The sequence below is a fragment of the Fundulus heteroclitus genome, chromosome 20, assembly GCF_011125445.2.
Source record: "Fundulus heteroclitus isolate FHET01 chromosome 20, MU-UCD_Fhet_4.1, whole genome shotgun sequence".
Taxonomy (NCBI): domain Eukaryota; kingdom Metazoa; phylum Chordata; class Actinopteri; order Cyprinodontiformes; family Fundulidae; genus Fundulus; species Fundulus heteroclitus.
This window is the reverse complement of record NC_046380.1, coordinates 23,810,192-23,832,172: the sequence shown is the minus strand read 5'-3', so window position 1 is coordinate 23,832,172 and position 21,981 is coordinate 23,810,192. Positions and strand designations below refer to the sequence as shown.

Below are 21,981 nucleotides of genomic sequence, written 5' to 3'. Positions count from 1 at the left end.
GGATCAGGCTGATAAATAAAATTTAGGACTGTGTGAAAAAAAAAATACAATAAAATAAAGAATCTCTTTAAAATGCTTAAAGGGACTCTATTTATAAAAACATTTGCTTTGATTAGAGTTAAGGTCTGTTTCTGTAAAATAATGGTATATCAGTTTAGTGTGTGTTCATATGTATGTGTGCTGGAGATAATAATAACTGCAGTGAGATCAGGAGCAGATGCACGAGTGCTGCCTGGTCATTTATCAAACTTGAACTCCCTGACAGCGTCACCATGGCTCTGTCCAAGGTGCTGAACCTGAGGTTGTTAACGGTGGGGGAGCTTGTCAACACATGTCACCACAACTCATGTCAATATTATGAACAGCAGGGCAGTGGCTGAATAAAACAATATGTGTTTGTGTGCAAATAGATGTGTGTGTTTCCTGGTAACATTTTAAAAAAAGATAACAACTAGCCACTCCAGATCAGATTAAGTTATAGCTCGACGTCCTGGACCACATAAACAATAATTTATTATTTGCTTTTTTTTTTTGTATTTTATTACTCAAAACACCCTCTGCAGGGATTCTGTGAAAGAGTTTCATAGATTCCTTGCAACAGTGGCTTTCACAGAAGTAAGTGTATGTAAGTGTAACTTTTTTTTCTTAATTAAAATCTTAGAATTTTTTGTTTATATTCAAGTTATTATTGTCTGAATGGAAAATTTGAGTAATGACTAGAAAAACCTAAGTGCGAGGAAGAAATAAGAGCGTAAAAGAAAAGCTGTTAGTGTATTTTTTTTCCATAGCCTTGCATTCTTCATTTATTTAAAATGACAAAAATATATTCTATTGCATTTTACAAAATACTAGGTATCCACCTGACGATAAAGGACTTGATTGTAATTAGGACAAAATTCATGTTAAATAATGAAAAACAAAGTATTTTTAGCTATTTCTGTAGGGCTTGTGAACATAAGAGATAATTTTCATGTTATGTGTTGACTTAAACACCACAATTATTACTATTACAATGAATTTTGATCCAGATCGTTGGAACATTAGCTGGAATAAAAGCATATGTGGGGGGAAAAATACTTTTGATGATGAAATGGCCAGCTTGGAGTTCTGTCTTGTATTCCTAATGAGCTTACATCAAATTTCATAAACTGATTTTCTACTGGATGGTGCAACACTGTGTGGCTCTAGAAACACCGCAGTCATGTGTTTGCATCCAGCAGACACAGGCACTTCTGTATGTATGTCACAAACCATGCACAATCCAGACAGACATTTTCTGCATTGCAAAATGCATCGCTCCAAGCTAAAATGTTTGATGGCATGCATTTCAGACAAAGACGGATCTGCTGTGTCTGTGCTGGAGGACGTATTAAAACATGTGACATGAGGTAGCTGTTCAATCGATGCTCATACGACCCCATAAAAAATATTAATGGTGAGACCTACTGCTGCCATTTCCACCATTAAGCCCGGTAGAGATCACAGAGGAATGTATCCTGCTTATGATAATGTGGTGAGAAAACAATCCAAGTGTCCTTCCCTGTCACTTTTAGATTGAACGAGACAAATTTGTCTCATTTGAGATCCTCCCTGGGAGAACTGGCACATGTTTGTCAAGTCAAGCCAGGTCCTGTTTACAACTGTCTGCCATCACTACAGCGCAGAATCCAGACAGGCAGCAACATACCAGTGTCAGTAGCAGGATGGTTCCCATTTGGAGCCCGATTAACTCTGACAAATTACAGTTAAGGCGCTGACTTCATCATAGAGCAGTCCTATTGTGACTGAGTACAGTCAAAGAGGCTGGCTGTTTGTGCTTTTAGGGCTTTGTGCTGCATAAGACTTATGTTGTTTTTTTTAGTCAAGGACATGGATCATGTAGAGGAGTTGTTTTATACGTTCTTGGTAAGCATATTTTATGAGTGCCAACATGTTGCTGTAATAATGGCTTGGGGAGCCACTAATGTTTTTCTGTCTACACCTCAGTGTAATGGCCTAATCCAATTATTATTTATGACAGAATAAACCCCTGTTTAGTGTGTTCTGTTAAACAAAGCCATGTTGCTGTGACCTTGAGAGCAGTCAGATAACATAGTCGGCAAACTGGCCTAATTGACTAATAAATATACATTGAATACACAGTAGCCTATATACAAGTATTCATACTATTTGAACCTTTTGACTTTGTGTCCCTTTTTAACCACAAACTTCAACGTACGTTATTGGGATTTTATGTTAGGGTAGAATTATCAAGTGGAAGCAGCAATGACACATGCTTCGAATTTAATTTTATCAATAACAATATTGAAAGTGTGGGATGCATTCGTATTTAGTAGAGCTAATAATTTTTAAGGATCACATTTTGTTGAAAAATTAGTCAAGCTTATTCAGACTGGATAAAGGGTGTTTGTAACCATCAATTGTGAAGCCTGACCACAGATTCTCAACTGGAGTTAGGACTGGTCTGGAAAGACTATTTCTTGGCATAAACCATCCCTTGTAGCTCTAGTTACATATTTAAGGTCATTGTTAAGCTGGGAAAATTAACTTCTGTACCAGTCTCAAATGTTTTGCAGCCTCTAACAGCCTTCCCTGCCAAAGAAAAGGCTCCTGATGGGTGAGTGGTGGCCTAGTGACTAGAGCTGGGTGCTTGCATCTTTGGAGGTTCCCCGGTTGACTGATGATGATGATGATGATGATGATGATGATGATGATGATGATGATGATGATGATGATGATGATGATGATGATGATGATGATGATGATGATGATGATGATGATGATGATGATGATGATGATACCATCAGTGGGTATTTTAGGTTCGGTTATGTGCAATGTTGGTTTTCCACCATATGCAGTATTTCAATGCATTTGGTCTTATCCGTCCACAGCACCTACTTCCACCTGTTTGCTGTACCCACTGCATTGCCTGTGGTTAAATTCAAACAGGACTTTTTACGGTTTTCTTTCAACATTTGCTTTTATTTTCCCACTCTTCCATTAAAGCCAGATTTGTGCAGGGCACAACTAATGATTTTCCTGTCAACAGCCTCTTCCAGCCCAGGATGGTTTGTTGTAATGGATTTGATTTTTGGGGTAACTTTTCTTTCTACTGCACAATACTTTGTTAGTGTGTCCCATAAAATCCCAGTAAGTGCATTCAGGTTTGAAGATGTAACGTGACAAAATGGAGGTATAGCCAAATTTCACAATATTGTCATTTTAACTCATTCTGCATCATGTTTTCTAAGTAAAGGCCCTACATGGCCCTCATTTAGATGCATCTCAACATCAAGACTACATGCAAACCACATCGCACCCAACTATTTGCATCTACATTTGGATGGCATTTAGCTCAGTCATTTTTGCCCGTTTGACTTCATACAGTATTTATATTAGATGAAAAGAAGTGAACACTTGTAAAAAAGCACACGCTAGCAAATCATGCGGAATTGTCAGAAAGCACAAATTGTAAATAAAATACAGGATTATCGGTTTAATTCAGTTTAAATGTGTAAAAGTGATGTTCCCTTTATATACGGCACTAGAGATAATATCTACTGTTTCTTTTTGTTGAGCTCAGAGCCAAACAGAGCACAGCAGTTAACAAAGGCACATACAGTGTTTACATACTTGTACGTTACTGGCAGACAAAAACAGCATGTTGCATCTAAAGTTTCATGCGAAGAATGAGCTGCTGTGCACTGGATAGCTCATTTATGCCATGGGGCACAGAGCTACATTTGCATTTGTTCAAAAATAAAACAGCAACTGTTCAGCTTATTTCATCATTTCTAACTAAAATGCCACACACTTATACTGTGGCAGCACCATTATTTCACCAAGATCTAAATGCCTCCTGGACATCATCGCAGTTGGAATTTACTCATAACTTGAATGGGAAGATGGAAATGTAGCATTTCTTACTTCCAACCTAAATATTCAGTATATATTTACACATTAGTAGCTCATGCATTTGTGCAGCTGATTGGCTCTATAGAACACACACCAATACACAATGTTTTGATAGGTTTAAGCACTGACTCCATTTAATCCCTAATTTCTACTCACGACTAAGTGTAGGTCTCCATGGAGTAAATGACCTCCATATTGAGCTTTAGACAAGTAAAGTCGTGGGGACCTGAGGCAATGGTAACATTTTCATGCATGAATAACTTTGGAAAAGCTGGAAATAGAGATTAAGCCACAGAAACTGTGTGTATTTTACGAATGGCTCTAACAGCTGAAGGAGTTATTAACCTTAGAAATCTGTGTTGTGTCTCACTTGGGAAGCAGCCATTCACACAACCAAAATAAAACCAACTTTTTGAAAAGAAAAAATAATCTGGCTTCTAGTGAGTTTGTATACTTTTGCAGTGAACAGAATAGACCAGATGAACTCAGATGAAAATAAGGAACACAATTAAACATCCTTTTTGCCTGCAGCCCTGTAGACAGAGAAGACTCTCACCTTCCCAGGAGGACCACTGTCTCCCTGCTCCCCCTTAAAGCCTGCCAGCCCTTGAGGTCCTGCAATACCCTGAGGAACAAATTATTGAGTGTTAACAATGAGAAGGAGTTAAAAAAAGCAACCGAGGGACACAATGCTGCTGCACAGGAGACTATGCAGCTGGTTTCACGTTGGTTCCTATTAATGTGTGTTAGCCTATCAAAGCATGTGTTTTGTGATTCTAAATATGAGGAAATTTGAGCACATTATGTGAAACATTAAGTCCTGTTAAGTCAGCAAATGAATTTCAATTTTAAAGTTCAGGGCTCAATGAGTGCCATCAAGTGGTTAAATATTTATTAGTTGAATTAATCAGAAAGTGGGTCTCGCTGTCATCAGCCAGACCCTTGTCATACATTCAATATGTGGAAGTGAATTAAACTTCACTGCAGACTGAGCATCTGTGTAGACTGATATTTAGTAATGTTATTATTGTGTCTTTGCTACATTTGGTTTGGCGTTTGTGTTGATTCTGTAACAGTGGTTGCGGCCTGACTTAGGTTGAGATAAAACTGCACATGCTAGATCAAGATTGGCCAACCCTCAACTTAAATGTAGAGTGGACGTTTTTTTCTGGAAATGTAAGTAAGAAACACCCAAGTCACTTTTTGAATAACACCATATTACCTGCTCTTCCGTTCCTCAGGGGGATCTCGTGAAAAAATCCCAAATAAAATCTGGTTTTATATGTTTTATCTGAGGCTTTCCTCTTCTTTCTATAAACTTGTAAGACAGTTTGCTTCTTATGGCTCTCAGGCAGCGGTGAGAGCAGTGGAGCTACAATGAATGTCTGAAACTGGAATTAACTGGATACATAAACACTAGAAGTGCGCGTGCGCAGCCAGCAAGTGGAAACTAACAAGGAGCATGCACACACACACTGGCCTTATGTGAGCAGTCACAATGATTGGCATGTGGGACAACCAATAGATAAGGTGATCCCCCCGGAACTTGAAGCCGACAAAGATCACCCTCCATACTTTTAAGGACCCCATGCATGTCTTAGATGTGTCTCTGCTTCAACAAAGCTGGATTATTGGCTTAACTAACCTTCTACGTATGTCATTAAGTTCTGCAAGACGCCTGTAATGAACCATTCATTTGATTCATGGGCCAAAGCTGTCTCTAACTGAAACTGATCTTGACAAAAGTCCCATTTCAGCCAAATAAACTACAAAAGCTTAGAAGAAATCGTTCACCGGCTACGTTTCTCCACCTGCTGCCTTGACGTTCTACTCACAGTTTTCTTTAAATCACTGCATGGATTAGCAGCTAATTACATCATAGACTTGTTATCGGCCCTTCAGACCACTAAGGTCTTCTGATTAAAGCCTACTCTGCATTAAAAACACATTTGTTTAGGATTGCCTTTGACTGTTCTAGTTAAAGTATTAAATGAAACATCAATAGTTTAAGTTTGTAGTCCAACTGTTTTGAAAATCATTAATATTTGCTTTTATTTTCTTACGCTTTATTTTGTTTCAATTTTCCTACATTTTATTTTAACTGTTTTTTTGTTTTTTGATATTGCTTTTATGCTGTTTTCATTTTCCATCCATCCATCCATCTTTTTCCGCTTATCCGGGGTCGGGTCGCGGGGGTAGCAGTCTTAGTAGGGAGACCCAGACTTCCCTCTCCCCAGCCACTTGGGCTAGCTCTTCCGGGGGAACCCAAAGGCATATACAGGTCAGCCAAGAAACATAGTCCCTCCAGCGTGTCCTGGGTCTTGCTCTGGGTCTCCTCCCGGTGAGACGTGCCCGGAACACCTCACCAGGGAGGCGTCCAGGAAGCATCCTAACCAGATGCCCAAGCCACCTCAACTGGCTAATCTCGACATGGAGAAGCAGATGTTTTCATTTTCCTATGTTTTAATCATGTAAAGCACTTTGTGTTGTCCTTTACTGAAATGTGCTATACAAATAAATTTGCCTTGCCTTAAATAGGAGAACATCTAAATATGTAGGACACTGGTTTTTGAAAACTGGAGTTGGCCAACCCTGTCCTAGATTACCACTTGCCAAGGAAGCAATGCTTGAGCGGTATTTACCTAAGGCAGCATATCTGCCTATGTAAATGAAACATAAGGCAGATGGAAGTATAAAACACATACACATATAGTACCTGCTTTCCAGGTAGCCCAGGTAGTCCATCCTTACCGGGAACCCCATCTCTTCCAGGAACGCCAGGCTTCCCTGCCTCACCCTGAGAAATAGGCCAAATTATAGTATGTCATGTTTTTATTAATAAATGTATGGCTTCAAATTGGGCATCATTATTGATTTATTTAAGTCCTAGTTCACAACATCTCCTGACAACAAAAATTTCTTTACTACTTATTCTGCTTATTGTATGTAAATATGGAAGTAAAAAGCACAGTTAATCAAACCAAACACAAAAGGAAAATAGTAGAACTAGCAACACATTGATCTTTGGTAATAAGGGCCTTCTCCAAAGGCTTGTTTTTAAGCTGCCAAACAACAGAAAACGCAGCTGAAGCTGCTATTTATCAATCAGACCTTGTTACAGATGTTTTGGCATCTACTTTAATCACCTTCCTATTTTCACTACAAGAGAAATGCCTCGGGGGCAAAACATTTCTTCCATTTCCCATTTCCTCACCGTGCTCCACAGTGCAGTCAAAACAGAATTAAATACTCACCACCTGCCCTGGCAGTCCTGGGGGCCCTTGCGGACCCTGTAGGGAGAAATAAACACATTGCTTTAAGGGAACATGTTTTATGATACACAACAGGGAGGTTTTCATCGAGGAAACATGAAGATTGTTCTCCCAGAAGGGACTCTGGGATTTTTTTGCAACACCTACAACAGCTCCTGGTGGACCTGGTGGTCCAGGCAGACCTGTGCTCCCCTGAGCACCGGGAGGACCCTGCAGAGAAGCAACACAAACTCAGACACTGCATACCTCCTTCACCGCCTCTGTGTTTGGACTGCTGTGATGTTGGATCAGAGGACAAATGAATATTTATACCTGGATGCCAATGCCTGCGTCTCCTTGATTACCCTGCAGGAAGGAAATGTGTTCTGAGTTTCAAGAGTTTGTGAAAGTAGGCAGCACAGGTGAAATGTTGAAAATGCAGTGAAGCTACCTTTACACCTGGTGGACCTGGTTGACCAGTAGGACCCATGGGTCCCTGATGCAAGAAGAAAGAAATGCAGCTTTAAACCTTGGTTTGCAACCACTAATAGAAACATGTCGTTTTATTGTATGTTTATACGTACAGTTGGCCCCCTCATGCCAGGCTCTCCTGGGTTTCCCTGTGAGCACACATATAACGTTTGAAAAGCATTGAAATAACTATAAGACAACACTTTCAGGTGCAGCCAGACACACAACAGATGCTGAGGGAACATTTGGACATTTTGGAAATGGTATTGGCTGTCTCACTGAAAGTTAGAGAAAGCCTTCATTAATATATATATATATACTAAGAATGCTTTAGGGATACAACTGAGCCTCATTAAACCTAATTTCTCATTCATAAAATTATTAAATGATAGGTTTTTTTTATATGTGGCCTCCAATTCTGCTAGAACATGGAGCTATAGAGAAAATGGACATATGGGGGCCTAGGCACTGATTTACTACCATAGATCTAATGAAATACATGTTTCATAAAACGCTTCCATTTAAAAAGTCCCATTAATTATTAAAGGACACAGTTACAGAAATGGACTCTGGTCATGCCTGTGCTCAATAAACACCAACTGACCAGACAACGCAGCACATATTACTGACATAATAGTCAACATTTCTGCAAATTCCTTATATATATATATACAGATACTGCAAAGGTTACACTTATAGAGGGGCTAAAATAAGAGCTGCTCTTGAATCGATGCAGATCATTTATCTGTTCTGTATGACCTTCATGTTGGACAAATTAAGAAACTGTATTTGGGTTATTTTGCAAGCAGCAGTGTAGGAGCCAAAAAAAACAATTGCATCCATTCAGATGTGGATACATTTATGGGCCTCCCTGGTAAAGATGAGTAAAAGGCTTAATATTCTGTTTTGTTATATCTTGTTTATTTTTTTAAATAGCATAATCTCATGCTGAAAATGTAAAAAAGAATGTTTAAACTTTAATGATAGATTAATTCAGCGAGGAAAACACTCCCATAGTAAGATATATTTGTTTTTAATTAAAATCATGGCTGAAATCATTCCTGCCCGTGCTGCCATTAATGCTCTCATACAGTCTCTTCTCTTCAACTTGACCCTTAGGTTTTCCATTAGAGATATTTCTATTTGGGTCTGAGGACTAAGATGGCCATGAAAGAGGTGACTGGTGAACCATTTGTATTAAATGTTGTCAGCATTAAACGTTTTGAACCATTATCCAGCTGAGAAAAGATGACTAATTCTTATTTTACTCGCAGAGCTAACCATATTTTTATTGAAAATGTCCTGGTAGTTAAAAGGATTCATGATGCAATGCAAAGGCAAGCTTTCCACCATACTAAACAGTGGGCATCAGGTACTTTTCCATATGTACATCCTTGGTTTTTACAGAAAACCAATCTGGAGTGTCTGTTGCTAAAAAGTTGAATCTGAAGTCTCTTTCAATTCATTACATAATAAATCCACAACATTGTACTGTCCATAACATCATCTTGTCCTTTCAAATCATGCAAGTTGATCCACCGAGACTACTGTGTGCTTTCAGATCTCGCAGCTGGTGTTGAGGAACAAAGGGGGAGTGGCTAATAATGTGCACCAATTCCCCTGTAGCTGAGCTCTGAGTGACTGTCCAAATGAAAATCAATGGTTTAAATCATTCAAAAAGCATGTTATCTTCATCAGATTGCACTGATCAGTTTATCACTTTGTGCCATATTACTCATTTTATAATTGTATATTAACCCTTACAAGGCAAAGTAGTTATGGATATGTCACCACTTAGACTTAGACTTAGACTTTCTTTATTGTCATTTTGTATGCACGGAGTGCATACAGAACGAAATTTCGTTTTTACACAGCTCAGAAAGATTGCAGTAACTCTACAGGATACCTTGCAGTGAATTACAGTACAGGATGAAAAGTGCAGTGATAAATCGCAGTCACCATCTCCCAAGGTAGGGGTAATTCTGGTGGAGGGGTTGACTTCATTCCCACATTGTGTGTTGGGACCAGTTTATCGAAAGGTTTAAGTAAAATGCGTAGATCCCAGCACAAAAGCATAATCTAAAAGGCACTTCAGTCTCATCTGACCAAAGCTTCTCACCACAGTTGTGAGTAAAGTTGCAGTTGCATTAAGCAAACGCCACATATTTATGTTTGTGATGATAGGGCAAAAATGGGATTTTACTGGTATCTCTCCTAAATACAGCTGAGTTGTGCATCGATTGTGTCTAAAAGTGTTACGGAGACTTAGGAACACCAGAACCTCAGTTTTCTAGGTGTGAACTATGGACAATTTCCCCCTACCATCGTGTTCACTAGATCTGGTTACATGTAACTTTGGTCCCTGTTTAACCAAGGGCTCGGTGGCTGGTATAAAAACCTCTTTCCAGGAAGTCATCAAATATTAATTACAAGTTTCTAAAAAAAAATATTTACTTAAAAAAGTAAAATATCTTTAAAAAGTTTTAGTTGTTTGGGGGTACCAAACGTTGTGTCTGCAGGGATTTTGTGAAAACCAATTATTTTGGAAAATAGATTTTTTTTCCCCCTAACTAAAAAAATGTACTAACAGCCAGTGGGCACTGCATCATACAAAGAGCTTTAGTGGGCTTATTTTCAAACTCACTTCACTGCTGCAACAAGGCAAACAAATTTGGCTCCATAAATCATAACAGTTTCATGAACCAGATTCACTCTGATCAGTTTGCTTTTTCCTCTTGGTAACAGAAATTTAACCCAATCAAACCAACAATTTTTTGCAATCAACATTGCATTTTTTTTTTTTTTTGTCCATTCATAATTTAAGACTCTACATTCCAGAAACAAGCAATTTCTAACTATTTCCCCAGCTTCAGGCTTTATGACAACAGCTCGCGCAGAGATGGCTGATGCCAGAGCAGCAACTCTGCCTATAATTTACACACTGTCAAGAAATCACGGTGACATTTTCTGCTAACTTTCAGCAAGACTGTGACCTTTTTCCAAAATGTGGAACTATTCTCAGAGTAACATTTATGCACAAACATGTGGAGATAAAACTGCACACACTGCACTGTACAGAGAAATTGACAATACGCAGTTGCCAACAAATAATGTCACACATTCACAGACAATCTGACATCAACATTTGACAAGGAGACATGAATAAATCTAAAAACATGTACACGACATGTAAAAGGTAAACGAGAGACACTCATACAAGCCAGAGCTGTGCAAGGATAACGCAGACAGCAGGCACAGGTGCATGCACGATAGGCAACAGTGAGAACGCTTTAGAGCAGCCCTACCTCCAGACAGACACACACAGTCATCGACACACACTGCTGGGATCCTGATGTGAGCTTGACCTCGGGTTGATATCCTACCTCCTTTCATCTTCTCACTATTTCTTGTGTCTTAAACTGTTTTGAATTGAACTTCAAAACTTACCTTCTGAGCTCAACACAAGTGCCTTTGGGGGGCATTTCATGGGGAACTAATCAAGGTTCTGACTCTTATCCCAGCTGCCAGATTATGCTTTTAAATTTCACATGAATTAAGATTAAAGCAGCTCAGTTTGCCTAGGAGTAACATTACACAGCTGGCATCCTGATGATAGGTTGTTCTTCCATTTGTTGCCTCTTTTCATGCTCCTTGCAGTATAAGCTGCAGCCCCCAGGCATCTCGGTGACTTTGGTCCATACCCACTTGTATCTGATGGCACAGTGACACATCCCTCCCCTCCCTCCCGCAGAGCTAAAAGCATGCCAGCCAGCAGCAGGAAACCTACCGGTCTGCCTAGAACTCCTGGGAACCCAGGCATGCCCTGGAGAGGAGGAAAGACAAAGGAAAAAGGGAAGGACAGGAAGGGTGTGGGGGGAGACAGTTTGGGGGGGGGAGGAAAGCAGTGAAATAAGGAGACAGACAGAAAAGAAAATGAACAGAGACAGGAGAGACAGTTGGAGAGTTAGATGTTAAGTGCACAGCTGCAATGGGATCAATGAAGCCTTGGCGCAAGAAGGGAGGGGAAAAAATAAAGCTCTGTTTGCTTCGAGCTTGCAGCCAACCCAGTAGTTTTAGTCTGCAGGTCAAGTCTAAAAGCAGACTGACTTATGGGTTACTCACTGGTTGGCCTCGAGGACCAGGGGGGCCCGTAGAGCCCTGCTCCAACATGTCGAGAGGGAAAATGAGAATTGAGAGGAAGTACTTAATATCTTTCTTCAGCTCTCCTTACTTGTATTCACATCTAAACAAGCAATCACGACAACAGTGAGTTTGGGCTTTTAGTTACCAGCATTAAAAAAAAAAAAATTCTAGAAATTAAATGAAACTTAAAATGTGACCTGGAATCTATTTTTTTTTTTTATTCCAAGGTGACATTGCACTGTAAAAATCACAGTAACCCTTAATTCCACATCCTCCGCTCCTGTGCGTGTCCGCTCCATTCCAGACCGCCTCCGTGAGTCCGTGAAAAGCGACGGCTACTAGGTCCACTAGGTCCGTCTAGGTCCACTCTAGAATTTCTTGGAGCCCAAGGAGAGCATGTGCGATCATTGTCATTACAAGCAGAAAGCAAATCTAGTTGGAGAGGTTAAATGTTGAAAAGACAAATCTCCTTCCTTATCTGGTCCAAAAAGAGTGGTTTGCGTTCAATATTTAAATAAACAGTTCATTTTATGATGAATATTGAAAAAGTTTTTTTAATTTGTGGTTAACCATCTCTATTTACACCATTTAAATTTGACATACTCGAGGTCGCTGACGTTCTTTTTCCTGTTTGCTACGATCGCAATTGTGTAGCTGGACCCGGCCGGACAAAGATGGACCGGAACGGAACAGAAAATTGGAGTCGTTCCGTAAATTGACGGAGAGCAGGTCCATCGACAGTGACATTGGGAGTAGTCACTGAGGATGTGAAACCGTGCTCATTGATTAAAACAACATCGTAGTTGCTTCGTCGGTCGGATGGACACGTACGTGAACGGAACGGACCAAACAAGGAGGATGGGAATCTGGGGCTGAGAAAGTTATTACAACAGAAAGAAATGAAAACTTACCAGTTCGCTGAAATACATTCTCATTATATGTATATTTTTGTAAGCTACTACCTTATCAAGCTTTAATTGATGAAATAGCAAAATTGATGAATAGGATGTCCCCTTCAGAACTCCACATTAAGTCCTCCACTTACTGGTTTCCCCTCCTGTCCAGGTTTTCCAGGTTCCCCTGGCATGCCCTGCAATTAGAAACCACATTTTGGTTTTCCTTACACATTTCAACACCAAATAACAGCTCTGTAATGTGTTGCTGCAACAAGCAAATGTGAGTGTAACCTTTCGTTATTTTTACATCATTTTTTTTTTAGATAAAATTGTGATAACAGAAAACTGTAGTCTTATTTCAACACACATTTTAGAAATGCACAGCAGATATGATTGTATGTGTGAAACGAGGGATCATCCTCTTCTCTGAAACAAGGAAGGGTTTATCTGCAACTGCTTAATATGAACCAACATATTTCCACATTAATATCATCTGTGACTTTACAACATGTTGGTCCGATGCAGTCAGCCTTGACCAGGGACACTGCTTAGTGTCATACTTAGATTAAACCTTAGTTTTACCTAAAATAGAAAACACATGTATCCTTTTTTTCTTCATGGTTTTAGTTATAGATAACACTTCTTAAATAGAAGATTGTCTAAGTGACTTCAGATCAGTTCAACAAGATGATAGGAAACATTATTTACAACCTGATGTTGGCATCTACAGCTTTACAGCATTTTGTCACTTTTGCCATCCCAAGATCCCAGTAAGTGTTTGTGAGCGAATGGTAACACAACCAAGGCAGTTTGGGAAATAGTGATTGAAAATGAAAAATGAATTCAGGAACCTTGTCTGAAGCAAAAGTATAGTCCAGTGAAAAATACTGTTACCGGTACATGTGAAAACTGAACTCTAAAACAAAGTTTACTTACCAGTGGGTGGTGATGGAAAGGCTGGTCTTACATTGCCAGGAAAAAGTATTTGCCCCTTTAAAAATGTTTTGGTCACACTTAAAATGTTTTAAGATCATCAAATCCATTTTATTATCAAACAAAAATAGGCAGAGTAGTTGCAAATTACAGTTGTTTAATAATGACTTTATTTGTTCAGAGAAAAAAAGCTGTCAAACCCAATCTGGCCCTATGTGGAAAAGTAAAAGCCCCCCTTCATCTAATATTTAGTCGGGCCACACTAAGCCGCGGATATTTTTTAATCCAGTTTAAGGTGACACCACATGGTCTCAATCTGATTTTAGCCCAAACTTTGACTAGGCTAATTAAAAACTATGTTTTTTTTTTCTTTAAGCATTACAGATGTTTTCTGGTGGCTTTTGGATGGACCTTTTTTTTTTTTTTTTTGGGAAACTCCTTGGATAGTTCACCTTTGTTCAATGTTTTCTTCAGCTGTGGATAATCAGTCTCCCTGTTGCCCACAGGAGTCCCAAAGCCTCAGAAATGGCTTTGTCACCCCTTCCAGAAAATAGACATGAATGAGTTTGGTTCTCCTCTGTTCTTGTAATCCATAAAATTGTGGTGTGATGTGTTGCTTTTTGAGATTTTTTGGCCTAGCTCATGTTGTGGGACTGTTGTTTCTTTTTCAGTGATTTCTTAATTTTGCAGCCAGGCAATAATCAGGCAAGAGTGAGGCAAGTGAAAATAATTTGAAAAGAGAAAGATACTAAATCAGGTATTTCCTTATTTAACAAGCTGATCATTTCTATTTTAAAAGGGGCCAGGATGGTTTGGATAGCTTTTTCTTTTAATAAAAGAAATCATAATTTTTCACACGTATTATTAAATCAGGTTATCTTTATCTGATATTAAATTGTGTTTAATGATACAAAACATGTAAGTATGTTAAATAAAGAGAAGAAATTCACCAAAAGGTTGGCTAATACTTTTTTAGGGGCAGTATACCTGACATTTACTGAACATCCATGAGGATTTTAGAAAACAAATGAACAAATAAAAAAAAATATAAACACAATTTCCTAGAAAAAGTTTGTAATAGCAACAACCAAAGGTTGAAAAAAAAGCATCTATGTGAGGTTTGCAGTTTGGGAAATAAACCTCCCCTTCCTCTGTCCCTAACATTGAAGTGGTCCACTTACCTCAAACTCTTATAACTAGAGTGACTCTTTTAAAATATCAAGGGTACCCGAGCTTTACCAAAGAGCTACTTTTCCAAAGGTTAACTTAAAACTTTGTCATATCATTTTTACATTAAGCTCTCAGTAGAACCAGACCTATTCATCATTTGACCCAGACTGTGTTTTTGCCACACTCCCTTTTATACTGTAATCTAAACCAAGAGCTATCTCACCATTGAGCCTTCCCGCCCTTTATCTCCAGGCTCTCCTCTGTCTCCTTTATCACCACGAGGTCCAACAAAACCCTGCAATACATTTTAAACACAATAATTACAATAAAAAAACACAAGATACTGATATGGTTTTTTTTATATTTTCAGCTTCCTACTCTCTCTCCTTTGGGTCCTAATGGTCCTGGAGCACCAGGCTCTCCCTTCAGTCCCGGGAGGCCTCGAAGTCCAGGAGTACCAGCCAAGACAGAATCTCCCTGCAAGGAAAATAATCACTTTAAAACTCAATGTTTGTTCTACACTTGCAAAAACACTGTTTCAGTGAGTAGAAAAAAAAAACTCTGAGGTAGAGGGACTTAACCTTTTGACCTGGAGGGCCAGCTGGTCCTGTTAATCCAATTATACCCTGATAAATGGAGGCAATTATGAGACGACGGTAAAAACCGTAAAAGCTAACTACATGTGTCTGACATAATTACTCACAGCCTCGCCTTTGTCACCTTTCTCCCCTCTCTCTCCCTGAAACACAGACACACCTGATATCACCAGGCATGCTCAGTCAATGAAAAAAAAGAACTTCACTCTTTGGACCATTTATCTTTCTCACCTTTTCTCCTGGTCTCCCAGCCTCTCCAAGTTCCCCCGCTCTCCCAGGAACGCCCGGTATTCCCGGCTTGCCAGGCTCTCCAGCAGGTCCCGGGGGACCCTCCGGGCCTCGTTCTAAATTGGCTCTACCTGGAGGCCCCGTTTGTCCTATGGGTCCTCGCTCCCCTTGTTCCCCTTTCGCTCCCCTATCTCCCTGAAATCCACGAGGACCCTGAAACAAGGCGGCAGAAAGAGAGAGCAACAATTTTTTTATTAACAAACGCTGTTTAGACGGCATTTAAACTAAGAACTTCATTCTTATTCACTGTAATTTATTTTCTTTAATTTTTATCTTTACTCCTCAAGGCACATTCAATTCAATTTATTTATATAGCGCCAAATCATGAAACATACACCACATTACTAAAAGTATTGAGGTACTTGTCTTTTCATGCACGCACACCGAGCCGATAGTTTTAAACACAGTTGGAGATTTGTGGACCTTTATTCTGTGTATGAAAACGTAAAAAGGAGCCAGCTGCCATTCGGACAACATTGAAACCAAACAAGCATAAAAACAGGAACATACAGACTAGTTTAACCTGGACTGGAATATTCTACAATAATTAGGATTTCTTACAACACAGTTTTGGATTTGTAAAACCTTTACATGTGTAAAAAAAAAAAAAAAAAATCCATATCATGTGCTTGTTCTTGTGAGCTGGATGGAGTGTCACCCTTAATCAGAGTTTATAATCACTGACTGCAGCACCCCGTCCTGCAGAACCAACCAAGTTGTTTCTCTAATGACCACAGCACTCTACCAGAAGCAGCTCTAATTAGTAGAAAGTGACAAACAAAGTGGCCTGTTGCTAATCAGGAGATTGCAATTTACTGTTGTTGACACAACTCGGGTAAAATCAGAATCCATCTGACTGCGTGTTCAGGTATTTCGCTTGTGCTTTGTTTTTCAGATAAAACAAGAGGCTATTGGGTTCCATTTACTAAATAAAATCCTAAATTTAAATGAAAAACATCACACTTCCTTAACTAAATAACTATAAGTAAATAAAAATAAATGATAAAAAAAAAATAAAGTTCTGTTTTTTTTTTAACTTACCACTGTTTAATTTTCTAGGCTAAAATGGTCAATGGTTCAGTCCTACCAACTGTTTGTGGACAAATTACTTAACCCCTGATTATTCCTGTATGCTAATTGGGAAGTATTAAATAAAAATGTTGTGCATATGCAGTGAAACTAAATAGACGCAACATTGTAAAGCACTTTGTAACCAAATAAGGTACATCAAGACATTTAAGGCTATATACGGCATGACTAGCAGATAATAAAGCCTATGAAATATTTACACTATCCTCCCCACATAATGGACTCATAAAGCAAAACTTTCATAAAACACGTGCAACCAGCCATGTGACAAAGACCCCTGTTAAAAATGTCTCTCAGGTGTAGTATTCCTCTTCCTGTACACTTAAGAAAATCTCACCATCAAGTGATAAAGAAGCACATGAAATGCCTGAGCTACTGAGCAAGTCTCAGTCCCACTTACATCTGCTCCAGATGGTCCTCTCGACCCAGGCTCCCCCCTGTCTCCCTTTTCACCCTTTTCAACCTTTTGCGCTGCAGGAGAGATGATCGTGTCCTTCCTGTCCACGAGCACCTTCAGATCAGACACCTGTAAGCGAAGAAATCAGGTAAATGGAAGAGCGCTACTCCAGCGGCGATGAGTCTCTGTGAAATGCTTCTGAGCTCAGATAAAGAGAAGTGAAGAACAAATTCCTGTCCTCAGCTTTAGAATTGCATTTGGCTCCTTTATGCCGATATAAAAATGCAGTGAATTTTGAGTTTATTTAGATTTTCTGTAAACAGGGTCCAAATGATACATAGCTTCATATATATGTATGTATATATATGTCCCCACCTCACCCTCCATCCCCAAAGTATCATTTGGTTTAATGTTTCTTAGCCAGTCGCACCGTGAACCACACAGTGTAAACATCAATAAGGTTCTGGTAATATTCTGACTGGATGCCAGACCACTCTTGTTGGCAGAAATTGTATATTAACATGGTTGGTTTCCTGGCACAGACCTAAGGTTCAAGAATGCAAGAAGCTTAAAGTTAGCTAGTTTTACTCACTCAAAAGCAAGTTTGGGACCAGTGTCCTGCTGGGCCAACCAAATGGAGTTCAAGTTTCAAATGGCCGGCTAATGATTTGGGGTGAAGTTGAATTGCATCAAGCCCATCTACTTACTTATTCCAACAACTTTTTCCAGTGCACCAGTATCACTGGCAATGAACGATACCCTCAGCATTATACTGCCACCACCATGCTTGATGGTTGGTATAGGGACTTTTCATTTTAAAAGTCTCACCTTCACTCCTGTGAAAATATTTACTGTCCTTGTTGGCAGATAGCCTGGTCTCTCTGCTGTCATAACTTTCCCACAGAAGGTATTTGGCTTGTCTGTCTGCATGGGTGCAAAATTATTGAACCTAAAGTTGACTGTCATGATCTCTGCTTTTGTTTATGTTTTTGTGGCCCCACAATCTGGTACACTAATTACACAATCTGCTGGTCATCACCATTAAGTTGGTTCAGCTCGGACTCCACCTAGATATACCTGCCTTTTACAACCAGTCAGTGCCAGATCGTCTCTTTGCCTTGCGTGACCTTCATCCCAGTGTTTGTGTGCACTATCCTGCCAATCCTGTGTTCTTATATATATCCGGTGCTCGCCCAGCCCTCACTGGATTCTCATCGCCCTCTGACTCTGTTCACAACCTGGATGGCCTCTGGTTGTTGTTTATTGCCTAGCCCTCCACAGTGTTCTGCTTCATCTGGTCAACCATCTTTATTTGGTCTGCCATCACCCTCCTATTCAGCCGTCATCTGACAGTTCTGCATGTCTTTTCCACTTCTTCTACAATAAACCTTTTAAGTGCAACACCACGTCTGGCTGAATTATCGGGTTCTCTGAATAGGGACTTCTTTCCTGGACTCGCTTTACTGTGGACAGTGTCATTGGTGTTTTCAGTTTATCATCTTTAGAAAAAATAGTGGTTCATAAATTGTTCCTGACCAGTTTCAGAAGAGACAGTTTGGGTGAGAAGTGAAACTCGGGCACAGTTTGGTGTTCCAGCAGGAAAATGGCACCAAATGCAAATCAAAACCTGTTTTAGGACGGTAAGCAGGCTTACATTGAGCTTCTGCAGCTCTGACAACCCTGACAGCCCTATAAAGATGCTGTGCTTAAAAGTAGAGGTGTAAATCCCCAGCTTTGGCATGATACGATGTTATATCGATTTGTTTGGATAAGATACAAGCTTTGCTAATATCCCAAAGTCTGTCAGTGCACAATTTCCATTTAATTCAAAAAACAAGTCTACAATTGATATGATGCAATATCATTTGGTCATCTAATACGATTATTTATAAAGATGACAATGTGGATCGATGTTTTCATTAATTTTCATTCGTTAATTATTTAATTGATTTGGATCAATCGATTGTTAAACCCCTACATAATATCTCGCCAGAAATATACAGGATGTTTGCTAATGGGAACATCGTAACTTTCTCTGAAACTTGCTATTTCTTCAACTGTTAGTGGCTAATATGTAGACCTTTGGTTCTGTTTGTATAATTATAGGTTTGTTTGGATTGGAGTAAAGCCACAGTAAATATAAACTTGTTCATCTGTCATGTTAAAGAATCCGTCTTAATGTGACATTCATGATGATGGAAAGCGTATGTAAACTTCTGACTGGTACTGTCGATATTGTATAGGGAAAATCTTACTTTTCTCAATCATTATTCCATATTTGCTTGCCCGTATGTCTTTACTACACCTTGATTTTCTTGTCTCAAAACAACGTTAGTTAGAATCCAATAAAAGTCCTTAAACATAACATTACAAGGAGAAACAAAACACGTACCAGTATCCCGAGGCCGGACAGAGCTTTTTGTACATCCTTTTCAGAGAGCACAGACACAGCATTAAAAATATAGAGGCATACACATAAAGACAGGAAATAATGACATCTAATGTAATGTGCTGTCATCATACCACTGTTGTCCCAGGTTTACCAGGAGCCCCATCCTCTCCCGGGTCTCCCTAAGCATAAACAAGGCATAAAGAGGTCAGCGCATAGATGGTGGAACCTTGATTTTAATGCTTCCGGACATCAGCATCAATTTTGACTTACAGCATCTCCTTTGGGACCGCTTGGACCTCTTTCACCCTGAAAAAAACAGCGAATGGTCATTAAACCAACGTGCAGATTTATTAATTGTCAGTGAAGAGTAAAAACTATTGTTTCATACTCGGGCTCCCACCGCTCCTGGAATTCCAGGGACTCCCTGGAAAACAGAGGAACAGAAATAAAAGCGATAAGTTATTCAGATAGTAATGGATAAAACTCACATCATGGCGCCCACATGATGTTGCTTATAGCCACACCATGGGTCCTCTGATGGGGCTATGTTTGCATGAAATTAAACAGCGCTCTATTCAGGTGTGATTAGAAGAAAGATTTTTTAAGGCAAACTTTATGTACTTTAAATAGGTATAACGTTTCCCTTTGTAAAGAAGAGGTGTAGGTTTAATGTTTGCGCTATAATGCAAAAATTAGTTTTTGCGAGGAGTTGTGTCTGCACCCTAACCTGACCCTAGCCAAATGCATGGCTTGGGTCAGGTTATATGCACCCTGGTTCTTTTACTAATACATGGGGGCGTGCTGTAGGCAGGATGTTTGAGGACACAACAGAGACAAGCAGATCAAAGTTGCATTCTGACTCTCCTAATTGAGCTCTCAAACCAAAGCACAGGGGGCGTATAACCACAATATCATCACCAATGCCAGACAGCTCTTTTTTTTTGCCAGAATTTCAGACATAACTTTCTTAATGACATCTAAGGCATGAACATATTTCAATGAGAACAGCTTCACTGGACATTTTGTCATTTTATGTGAGCAAAGACAACAGAATTTTTTTTTTTTTTAACTAAGCTGGTGAAGCGCAGCTGGAAAATGCCACATTATGATATGATCGATGTACACATTGATCATGTACTCATAAAATCATTGCCTATATTTCTAAACATTTTTTGTTAAATAAAAATAAAGTAGCATGTACAAGATCAAGTCGTGACTTTCGGTTTGGTTCAGGATGTTTAGAAGGTGAACCATTAACGTGATTTCATTCAGTTTTAACATGTGTGACCTGAACTTATGAGCTAGTTCTTAGTAAGGATGTGCACAGCATTGCAGGGAGAAGGTATTTTTAACAATACTGTAAGTTCTTATAGTTATAGTTTTTAGTTTACGAGGCTAAAATAATCCAACTTTAATGAGGTTCCCGGATGAGCTGTAATATGCCTTTCAGGGACGTTTAAACCCTGAACTTACCGGCGTTCCTGGGGGCCCCTGTGGACCTGGGATGGCTTCGGCCCCCTTTACATACACAACCTGAAAGAAAGGACCTGGATTTGTGAAAATACTAATTTCCTGCAGCTAGCTTTCACTTTTCTTCATGATTCACACCTGTCCAGGAGGACCAATGCTGCCAGGCAATCCAGCCGGCCCCTGTGGTCCAGAGGGGCCAGGGGCCCCGGCAGGACCACGATCCCCTTTCTGCCCATCACGGCCCTGAAAAAAAAAAAAAACACAGACACTAACTTTTGAACTTTAAACTTGGATCCACTCTACTCTTGGTATCTTTCTACTCAACTATAAAATCAAAGCAGGTGGCTGCTGCCACCCCTCCGCTGATGTTCAAGAGATAATTAATATGAATTTGCACATGAAAACAGCTCTGTGACATTTGGCGCCCCTCTGGATTCCTCTCTGAAGTGGCTCCCCCCTTAAAGGCTAAGCTTGATCATTATAAGCTGCTGAATCTATATGCCTGCTTCCAAGATGACTACTGGTGTGATGTCAGGGTCAGAGAAAACTGTGCCTGACGTTAGAGCGGGAAACTGACGGCTAAAAAAGAAAGCTGGTGTAGAATGAAATGATAGTAGGAAAAGGAAGGAGGAGTGGGAAGACGTAGAGCAGAAACAAGCTGTAAATTATGTGCATGAAAGATCATTAAATCCAAAAGGTTGAACCAAACCGACATCTCTTCCAGCTGCTCCAGCTTCTCCTTTGTCCCCCTGCAGATTAGAAACAGCGGCGTCAAACCCCGGAGATCTTCAGAGTAAACACAAGCTGCAACAATTTATTCAACCCAACTGATTAATACGGCGGCGATTCAAAACACGTCATCGAATTAGCAAAGACATGCGGGACCTTTCTGGCATATTTAGGTCTTGAATGTTTTCACATTTTGCCACTTTACAGCAACAAACTGCAATGTATTTTAATGAGGTTTTCT

At 39.6% G+C, this 21,981-nt stretch overlaps 1 protein-coding gene across 1 annotated transcript in view; it reads right to left on the bottom strand.

The window, feature by feature from the left end:
• col7a1 (collagen, type VII, alpha 1) overlaps positions 1-21,981 on the bottom strand; it is a 98,052-nt gene that overhangs the window by 28,258 nt on the left and 47,813 nt on the right. Inside the window, exons 66-87 of the mRNA XM_036151953.1 lie at positions 21,725-21,760; positions 21,150-21,254; positions 21,015-21,074; positions 19,930-19,965; positions 19,812-19,847; positions 19,673-19,720; positions 19,542-19,577; positions 17,153-17,278; positions 15,607-15,816; positions 15,483-15,518; positions 15,361-15,405; positions 15,158-15,256; positions 15,003-15,074; positions 12,826-12,870; positions 11,425-11,460; positions 7,751-7,786; positions 7,618-7,662; positions 7,500-7,532; positions 7,335-7,397; positions 7,170-7,205; positions 6,632-6,712; positions 4,472-4,540 (exon numbers count right to left, since the gene is read on the bottom strand). Of these exons, the coding sequence (XP_036007846.1) occupies positions 4,472-4,540; positions 6,632-6,712; positions 7,170-7,205; positions 7,335-7,397; positions 7,500-7,532; positions 7,618-7,662; positions 7,751-7,786; positions 11,425-11,460; positions 12,826-12,870; positions 15,003-15,074; positions 15,158-15,256; positions 15,361-15,405; positions 15,483-15,518; positions 15,607-15,816; positions 17,153-17,278; positions 19,542-19,577; positions 19,673-19,720; positions 19,812-19,847; positions 19,930-19,965; positions 21,015-21,074; positions 21,150-21,254; positions 21,725-21,760 (1,389 nt within the window). The remainder of the gene's footprint in view (positions 1-4,471; positions 4,541-6,631; positions 6,713-7,169; positions 7,206-7,334; positions 7,398-7,499; positions 7,533-7,617; positions 7,663-7,750; positions 7,787-11,424; positions 11,461-12,825; positions 12,871-15,002; positions 15,075-15,157; positions 15,257-15,360; positions 15,406-15,482; positions 15,519-15,606; positions 15,817-17,152; positions 17,279-19,541; positions 19,578-19,672; positions 19,721-19,811; positions 19,848-19,929; positions 19,966-21,014; positions 21,075-21,149; positions 21,255-21,724; positions 21,761-21,981) is intronic.